At 39.2% G+C, this 9,903-nt stretch overlaps 1 protein-coding gene across 1 annotated transcript in view; it reads right to left on the bottom strand.

The window, feature by feature from the left end:
- Positions 1-754: 754 nt before the first annotated feature.
- Positions 755-9,903, bottom strand: part of SNTB2 (syntrophin beta 2) — a 118,514-nt gene continuing 109,365 nt past the window's right edge. The window contains exon 7 of the mRNA XM_036749561.1: positions 755-8,792. Coding sequence (XP_036605456.1) covers positions 8,700-8,792 — 93 coding nt within the window. The 3' untranslated portion in view covers positions 755-8,699. The remainder of the gene's footprint in view (positions 8,793-9,903) is intronic.

Here is a 9,903-nt window from a genome sequence, read left to right as displayed (position 1 = left end):
GAATGTATTATGTATTGGAGTACATGATGATGTTTCTTACAAGCTGTGTGTAAACTGAATCATGTTATAAATTAGTAACTACTAGTCTTACCGGCAATGGCCTGTCAAATAGCACTCAGTGTCATAATGCCTAATATTACTTGGGGGGGGGGGGAATCTGTTTATTAAATGATGTTGTTCCCTAGTTTTCTGATTCTGCAAAATCATTTTTATGTACTAAGCTTCTTACCACATCTTAGCATTTTGATTTGCTGTAAATTTGCTTTGTTAATTATTGTTAATTGGGTATGTTAATTATAATAAGCTCAGGCTTATGTTAAAAGTCAAGTGTATTTCTCAAGCACACATTCATTCACCCGAAGATGGGAGGAAACAGGCCTGGATTCAAACAGTCATTGAGGATAATGTTCAAAGTGAATGATTGACATTTATCAATTTTCAACTATTCTTATTTCTTTTTAACATTTCTGAAAACAAAACCTCTCCCTCCCATAATTTGCATGAAAACAGAGGAGCAGAGGGATCAAATGATTTAGCTTCTGTCCTCAGGAAGTCAGCTGTACAACCAGGACAAGAACTCATTAGCTCATTAAAACTCTAACTGGGAACATGTGGTTGCTCTAAATCTATTTATAACTGGCATTTGAGACAGGTAACAATTTGAACAGATATCTTGTAAGAGGAAATACTGAAGGTAAAAACAAGCACATCTAAAAGCAAAACTTTTTATTATTTACAATATAAAGGTTACAAAGGTGTATATGTTCTTATATATATTGCCCTTAAGTCACACATTTTCATTGTAATGTACAATGCTATAGTTAATATGCAACTCAAGGAAAGTATTGTCTATGTATCCATATTTATAGTGTACATATAAAGCTTTCCTGGGATTGATTGTTAAGAACACAATACTGCCCTGTTTTACATGAATATTTTGATTTGGTAGCCTAGACCAGCAAGAAGATCCAAGATAAGAGGAAAGAAGTCTTATTTGAATACAAGATATACTTTTGATTCTTCCTAGCAGTATTATTACAATCTTCTAAGTCTCAATATTTAAAAATCACCAGGAACAATATGGGGGTGGGGTGGGGAGAGGGAGATGAGGGAAAGGAGGGGGGAAGAAAAAAACGGGGAGAGGGAGAGCAAGAATTTGCACAGATGTTAGCCCAAACAGGCCATGTTGGGTAGTGGTTTTACACAGGTTATTTCCCCCAAGTCCTTTGGTTGAGGGTACCAAAAGGAATAGCTGTTGTTTGTCATGCTGTACTCATTGTGTAAACATAATACTGGTGCCATTTATTAGAGCAAGAAATTCCAAAATGGCTCTTTCCAAAGGGCAGATTTGCTAAGGGAAACAACTACTATGAGTAAGCGGTGGTGCTAAGTGGGAAATACAATTTTAAAATATCATCCATACTCCTGCCTTCTAATAGGGTAACTACATGAAGATGAGAAGTGTAACTAAATCCATTTAAACAAAAAATGTATGAATGAGATCATGTTTCCCAGGCTATGAATTGCAGATACCTAAATATACAGATCTCAATTATAGATAACGGAGAACACCAGGATCTCCAAGGGTGCTGATGTAAGGAACAAGACATTGAAGCAAAGATCAATTTTCATGTACAGTTCTAGCATATCTGAAAATGAAGGGTTAGTTAAGGGCCAGTATGACTTTCATGTGCTATACCAAGAACAGGAATATTTTTTTCTGAATACACCTGAGACTCATCCATTTAAAAACTTGATCTATATTGTGAGGTCAGAGGAAAAACCTATTTTTAACTCAATAAGGCATTTTGCATAAAAAAAAGGGCTTTGGTTGGATAAATGTTTTTTGATAAATTAAAAATGTTCTTGTCTTTTCTCAAGTACATTCCATGTTCTGGGACCATGTCTCCAGTAGTTGCTTTAAAAAAGAGGGGGGAGGATATTTCTCTGAGTTTCCCAGTCTTCATTTTGACCAATCACTGAGGAAGCATTTTACTATGCAAATAAGGAGCTATCGAGAGAGATGTCAGTCTGGGAATTTATGTAACAGCACCGTTTAGAAAAAAGTTGATGGATGGAACAAAGAGTAATCATATTTAATTCTGCTCTATGAAATTAAAAGAATCTCGTCTTCTCTCTTCCTCTTCACAGTTCTTCACTCAGAACAACAGTTTGCTTTGTTTGGTCACATCTTATTTAAGAGATGAAATTCCATAACATGTCACACCACGCTTTTCCTTCCTTCTCCCGGTGGGAAAGAACAAACTGTCTTAGAGTTGGAAGGAATCCCTGAAGTCACTTAAGCCAATCCCTCTCCAAGTCCTGAATCCCCTCCCTTTCCAAAGATGCTAAAAGTGGTTCTACTTCTGCTCCAAGTCTACCACTGGATGGGAATCCACTGAGGCAATTCCTGCAGGTTTTTCCCTCCTGCATAATTAATGTAATATGAGATTTCCTTTAAAGTGCTCAGACTATCACTCATTTTCATGTGATAGACAGTCTTTTCTCAAAGCCCAAGTATAACTTTGGGCCTTTTTGTTCGGTTGGCCAACATACCCAGTTCATAAAAATGGGAAAACACTTTGGTTAAAATGTGATGTGAAGTCCTTAAAATCTACTGTGTAAGAGAAGGCATGATTTAGTTGAGCATGAACTAGATTTGTCAAAACGTCTGGATTCTTTTGAAAAAAGCCCCAAAGCACCAAATGCATTACTGTGAATTGTAGGCACTTAAATGCTCGGTGAATGTCCTTTCTCACTACAGTATAAGCTATATCTAGTTTTAGCCAATACATTTTTAAACAAGTCGAGTTGTCTTTAATATGGTCCGTTACTGGTAACTATGTTCTTCAGACAGCAAGCACCAGATGTTATCTGTAAAAAGGCACATATAACTATGACATCAAAGGCAGGACAGCTGGAAAATGAGAAAAAAATACTTCAGGTTCAGTCACTGGAGAAGTTCATAAGTGGAGTAGGGCACTGGAGGAGAGATGACCAGACACTGAAGTTAAATTTCACCAATTCTGAAATAAAACCATCACATCTAAAAACATTCCTTCAAAGCTAAAGCATATAAGTAATTCTTGCTAATAAGTATAAGGGGTCTCACTTGGGTTCAAAAAATCAGCTTCAAAAGTATAAATTGGGGAGAGTGTGGTTAGAGAGAAATTTGTTAAAAAGACCTGGGGAAATTTAGTAGACTTTATAGAAGCCCAATGAGAGTCGACACAATAGCCACAATACCAGTAACATGATCTTAGGTTGCATTGGGAGAGGCAGGAAGAAGGGCCTAGGGCCCTTCCCATACCTTATCTCCACTAGACTACCCAAGGACCAGTCAGCTGTGGGTGACACCGATAAAGTGGAGAATGACATGGGGAGGGCAACTGGGATGATTGGCCTTGAGATTGTGCTATGAGAACTGAAGAAGTTCAGCCTGGAAAGGAAAAGACAGGGGAAACCATCCAGCTAACTTTCAATATCCAAAGGAAGGCTTTCCTGTGGAAGGAGGAACATATTTGTTTTGTGTGGCCCCAAAAAGGAGAACAAGAAATAATAGGTAAAATTTGCAAAAAGGCATGTTTCAACTTGATGTGAGATAAAACCTTCAGACAATTAGAACTGTCCAGAAGCAGAGTGGGCTGCCTCAGGGGGCAGTAGGTTCTGCCTCACTGAAAGGTTTTTAGGCAAAGACAGGATGACCACGTGTTGCGGTTGTTGCAGAGGGTATTCTTGGTCAGGTATGGCCAAGGTTGGATATTGCAGGAACCCTCCAACTCTGAGATTTTGCAATATGGGCACAGACTCACTTGGGATAAGCAACCAAACCTGCATCACCAGTAGCAAAAGCCAAACTCAACTTTGGTGGGAAAGGACTTCAGAGTAGCTACTCTAACACATTCTCTACATAAAATAAATCTCTAACATTGTTAGGACAAGTCACTCAAATTCATGCATCACTTATAAGACCCTTAGAGAATCAAGTGGTTAAAGTGGTACCATAATCATTTCAGACATGTTTATCAACCCATAAGTATTTACCAAGTACTGGGTAAGAAAGAGCCCAGCAATGTGGATTTTTATGAACTGTGTGGTTTTTTAAAAAATTAGCATCTTAAACCACACAACTGGAAGTGAAACTCTGATCTACCTAGTTCTAGGTTACCAAAAGCACTAACTAAAATGGGGGCATCAGATAATGAATTCTTATACTTAGGAATTCTTATACTGGGTTGGGGGAGGAGACAAATACGATCTAAATTTAACTGAAAAATACTCCATTGCATATGAGGTCTTGCCAAAAAGCAATCTGCAGTAGGGCAGTGGGTCATGTTTAACATAAAATATAGCTTAAGCAGAGTCTTAAGGTCTAAAGAAGTCCTCATTTTATAGAAATCAGAATTTCTCCGATGTAAGCAGCTTCAGAACCAAAGAGTTTTGGCATTTAACTTTTCATTTAATAATACAGGATTCAATAGCAACCTTTGGCCTCCCTACTTGACAGATCAACTGTAGTTTCATTTAGCATTGGCAGCAACATAAAGTGAATGCTGGACATTTATACTGTTTAGTTTAAACGTTATCTAAAATCAATAGTTTATAGCCACCAAAATTAAGACATTAACATAATTCAGCTTAAGTGTCAGAACTAAGATTTAAAAAAAAAAACCACAGAGAAAAGTGCATAAGTCTACATGTCTTCCCCCTTTAAGCAGGTAGGGCTTTGAAGATAATTTGCATAGCAGCTTACAAGGTAGTTTGCAGGTGAAAGAAAAACATGAACAAGGACTGTCTCATTTTTGGAAATATACTAATATAGCTAACATGCATATAAATTACACCCTAGGATCTGAAGGTTTTTCTGAGAAAAAAAAAATCCATCAGACCTTTCCTCAAATGTAGTCACACCTCCTTGCCAACGAAAACCATTTATAGCAAAAGCTATTTTTCTGGGAGAAACATGACCTTATTAATTCTCCACATGGATTTTTAATAAAAAAAAACTGAAGAAAACTTATGATTTGGCAGCTAAGTGCAAAGTTAAATAGCAGGTAAGATTTTGTTACTAACATATACCTTTACAGAGTTAGTTTAGAGACAAGACTAGCCAGTAACAGCTTTAACTATTTGCTATTTAAAAGTAAAATTTTTAAAATAGAAATGTAACAAACAAGGAATTCCATAGCTCTACTTCCTGTCTACGCAGTAAGTTTTTGGAATTGTAAAGTTATTGAGAGTGCAGATAATATGAACGGATAATATGAACCAATAAGATATTCCTTGTTTTAAAAGTGCTCAGAGATGGCTTTGAAGACTTGAATGGCCTTTAGAATAATATTCTGAATATGTGCACATAGCCAGTATTTGACCTCAATTTCTGGGGTCTACTGGGTAGTTACATATAATTACAATTATAATTATTCTAATAAATAACTGCGTAAACATACATGAAAGAAAAATACTTATCTATGTAATGCTAGATTTTAAACTAATAATTTGCAGGTTGAGTTCTATTTTATGACCTTGGAAGGAAAGATTTTCCTTTTACAAAAAAATAGCTGTCCCTACCTTTCAGTTTTTTTCTTCATAAGATGCCAGGATGAGGACAGGGAAATGGAGGAAAAGGGGAAAGAAAGGCTTACAGGAGGAAAAGAGCAGACCCTCTCACCAACCAGCGGCTTATGAACTCAATCACATGAATGTGGGGGGAAGGTGTGGAACAGAAAATCTCTAATCCCCCCCACCTTGGTTGCATAGGAGTGTGAACAAGAAGTATCCAATGCCCGGTGGGTCCATTAAGCCCAACCATGGAGAATACCAAGTACTTTCGCAAGTCTCATCAAACATGAGAAAGGAATCAAAAGCCACCGGGTGGGTGGTCAGAGGCAGAAAGGCGACAACGCCTTCTTTTCAAACAATCTGCCATATTTGGTGAGCTTAATTAGAAGCCCATTTATCTAGGCTGTCTCTTCATAAAGCACTCACTCCATTTGTGGGCTAGGGATCTCACCAACTGTACCCTAGTCACCCATGATTGGATGACTCCAAGAGTGTCTAGGTGCAGACTGAAGGCTTCCCAGAGAGGCTGGTGTCTTGTGGGTGGGTGGGCTTCCGTTCTGTTCTGTTCTGTTTCTCTTTCATGGTGCAAAGATCTAATCAAGACCCTTAGGTCCTTGATGCATTTATGTATGAGCAGCCCAAACTGGGGGAATGAAATCCACAATCTGATCACGGGTTAGCGAAGGACGGACAAGGGATGGCTTTTCTTATTCTCAGTTACATTTTACCCTGTACAAAATCTTCTTGTGAAGAAGGATAAATAGGTTGTTTCCAGAGGTTTCCATGATAATATTTCTTGTTGGCTCAGGCTTTTAAAAAAACAAACAAACAAGAATATATAAAAATATCCACACCAAAGCAGGAATCTAAGGGCATTGTTGGGGAAGTTTTAGTCTGCAGAGCTAAACTTCTGTTCACCTTGGAAAACAGGAGTCCAATGTAACAATATTCGGATTGTGCAGAGATTTGACAGCTGTTGAAAAGAGCCAAGCTCCTATATTTGACCATATCAAGTGCTGGAATTCTGCTTTAAGATATGATCTGGGCATCAAGACATTCTTTTAAAAAAAATCCTTGGGTCTTGTTGACTGCCCCCAGCCACCAAGACTTTTAGTATCAAAATTCAAATTGGATTTGAGATGAAAAAGATATTTAAAAGACCAATTAACCTCTAAGTTTCAATTTAAGATGAGTCTGTGGATTTTGAAAATAACATAAATTCTATAAATAATCCTATTTTGCCTTTAGATTTGTATCTTTGCAGTTCAAGTAGGGAGGACAACTTAGGTCTAGTCTTCAGAAATTCCATAGATCTGGGACAAGAGAACAAGGGTACCTTCCTCATCCCATCACGTGAGAATTATGCAAGAGCTGAGGCAGCTCATGGAAAGGGGTAGGGCAGTAGACTGGGGGAGGAGCTGGCCTGTGCTTGCTCAAGAGGCAACCACTATGCCCTACACATGTGTCCAGTCTTCATAACCATTTCAAAAATGCTCATTCCTGGGGTACTTCATGAGATGCCCACTTCTCCATCACTTCCCTGATGAAAGGAGGGAGCTTTCCAATGAGAACCTGCTAGCCTGGCTCTCTGATCGTAGATCTGCCCTTTTCTGAATTTCAGCCAATCTGCCAGAGTCAACCCCCAGGCCAGTTGTGAGCCTCTGCTGCTGCTTTTCTTTCAGATTCAGGATGACTGGCATTAATACTTATTTTTAACCATTTTTCATAAATGTAGCCCTGTTAAGATTAGGGGAAGAGAGGGATTTACAATACCACAAACCCAACAACCTTATTTGTTCTGTTTCCTTGGAGTAATGTCAAGAATACTTCAAAAATGCCAGAGGGCTATTCTAGAGCCTCACTGCATCTGCCAGGCTATGAGGCAACACTAAGTCTTGACATTGCTAAGGATGAATAATTTTTTTTCTGTATCACTTTGTGGAGGATGAACCAGCCCATGTATTGCAGAGACTGCATTGGGATCAGATAGTCCCATGGGATTGCTGATAGCATTTGTGCAAATGGGCTGGTTGTTCCTCCAAAGTTCACTCCTGAAACCGGATGGCAATTCTTCCAGATTTGTCTTCTCTACAGGAGGCTTGCCAGCTGCCAAAAATGCAGCCATAGAAGCTCACCTTAATGAAGCATTCTTTAAAACTGGGATGACCTTCCTTTAATGAAGCTTGTGATGATATTCAACTACATCTGACCCATCTTGACCAAAGGCACATTTGGTAAGCCACTAAAAAATGGCTTTGTATAAAATAAAGATTTTCTTTTAAAGTCAGTCTCATACCATAATATCCTCTGTTCCTTCCAAAAACATTAATGGGAAGGAGGGGACCCAAAAACTGAAATGAGTAGATATTTCCTTGCAATACCCTGGTCTCCAATATTCTTTCTGCTAGGTGCTGGTTAAAAATATATGGCAAACTAAATTGACATTTCATAGGTTTTATGCTATTAAGTAAACACTTTTGAGTGATAAAACCTGGTAGGTAAATTGGGTGAGGGTGGCCATGGTGGGGATGCAGCAATAGTATCATGACAGAGAGAGGGACACCTGTGGGGCCCGAGATTGAGGCTTCACACGATGCAGGTGATGGCGAACTCCCACCAAAGCTTAGGGAGCCCCTGAAATGGCCACAAAGCCAACTGCCTGCTTGCAAAGAAAAGGTGGGGAGAGTTGTCCAGCACAGAAGTCGGGTGCGAGGCTGGGCACCAAATCAAGCCCACGAACTCAGGAAAAAGGGAAATGTCTCTCCACTATTTGCTCATATTTGGAAAGCAGAACCATGACCCCACCCCATTATGGGAGAAGAAAGACAAACACAAACAGATGATGAACACAGAGAATATACAGAAAATAGCTCATCATTCTACAGTCACAGAAGTCACACCTCCCTATCCCTAACTAGGGAGGGACCTCAGGGAGAACACGGGAGTTCCTGAATGTGGTGGCTCATCATCCCAGGATGTTCTCTGAACACGGTTTTGGGTTAGCAGTGATTGCAGGTCCTTGTCAAGGCACTGATGCTGTAGGAGAGAGCAAAAGAAGCAGCTTTCTTTTGTGCTTAATTGTTTTCTTCGGAGGTGGAGGTGCTCCTTGTGATGCTCAGAGCTCAGCGGCCTTGGGCTCACACCAGCAGGCCCATGCGCGTAACTTTGGCTGACAAGAAGGTGTGCACCACAAAAACAATTGGCTTGGGGCATGAGTGCAGGTCCATGGTCTGTGGGGAGAGCACACAAGTCAGTTAGTACTCTCTGACGGAGCAGGTGTGATTTATTTATATATATATATATATATAAAAATAAAAATAAAATGTTATCTAGAGTCAGTCCTCTGGTAAGGCACCCACCCTTATCTCCACCAGGGGCCCCTCTCTCATCATCGGTCAGCTCAAAGGCCCCTGAGAAAGTGTCTCCTCTCTCCTCAAAATCTCCTACGTTATTTTGTCCAAAGGCCCTTTCACTTTCATCATTCGCTGCTTTGAACTCCACTTGTGTGTGTGTGTGTGTGTGTGTGTGTGTGTGTGTGTAAAAGATATTCTTACAATAGATATAAGCTCTTTGGGACAAAGACTGCATCCTTTCTCATTTTTCTATTCCTAACACCTACCACAATGCCTTGCTTAACAAATGTTTGCTGAATATTTTTGCTAATATATAAAGAAGTAAATAATACTCTGAAGTTTAGGGAAAAAATACTATAATCTTATCATTTATTTTACTTAAGAACCATTAACCAACAGTAAATTTAAATGAAGCAAGTTTTGGGGTAGATACATACAAAAATATTTTGAGCAGCTCTTTTCATAGTAGTTAACACTGGAAGCTAACGGGGTGCCCACTAATTGGGGAATGGCTAAACAAATTATGGTATATGAATATAACGAAGTATTTTTGTATAAGAAATGACAAAATATACAGTTTCATTGGAAATTGGGAAGGCTTCTAAGAACTGATACAGCTTGAAGTGAGCAGAACTAGGAGAATGATTTCTACAATTACAACATCTCTTCTCCCTAAGTGTCTGACAAAGAGGCGACCCTTCCCTTTGCAAGGCCATGCCTTGATCCTTTCTATCCCCTCCTGCCTTCTCCAACAGCTTGCATTCTCCATCTCTTTCAGTCTTCTACCTCTTCCCATCCACTGGTTCCTTACCTATTGTGTTCAAACATGACCAAGTCTTCAGAAACCACTAGACTCTATCATCCCTCTCTCATTCTAGATCTCTCCTCACTTCCTCATCCAAATTCCTTGAAAAAGCTGTCCATACACCCAGCCTTTACCTCCTTTCCTTTTGCTGACTTCTCAGTCCTTTGCAATCTGGCTTCTAAC

This window comes from Trichosurus vulpecula, chromosome 3 (genome assembly GCF_011100635.1).
Source record: "Trichosurus vulpecula isolate mTriVul1 chromosome 3, mTriVul1.pri, whole genome shotgun sequence".
Lineage (NCBI taxonomy): Eukaryota > Metazoa > Chordata > Mammalia > Diprotodontia > Phalangeridae > Trichosurus > Trichosurus vulpecula.
Note: the sequence above shows the minus strand (reverse complement) of the source record. Positions and strands in the feature narration are given on the sequence as shown.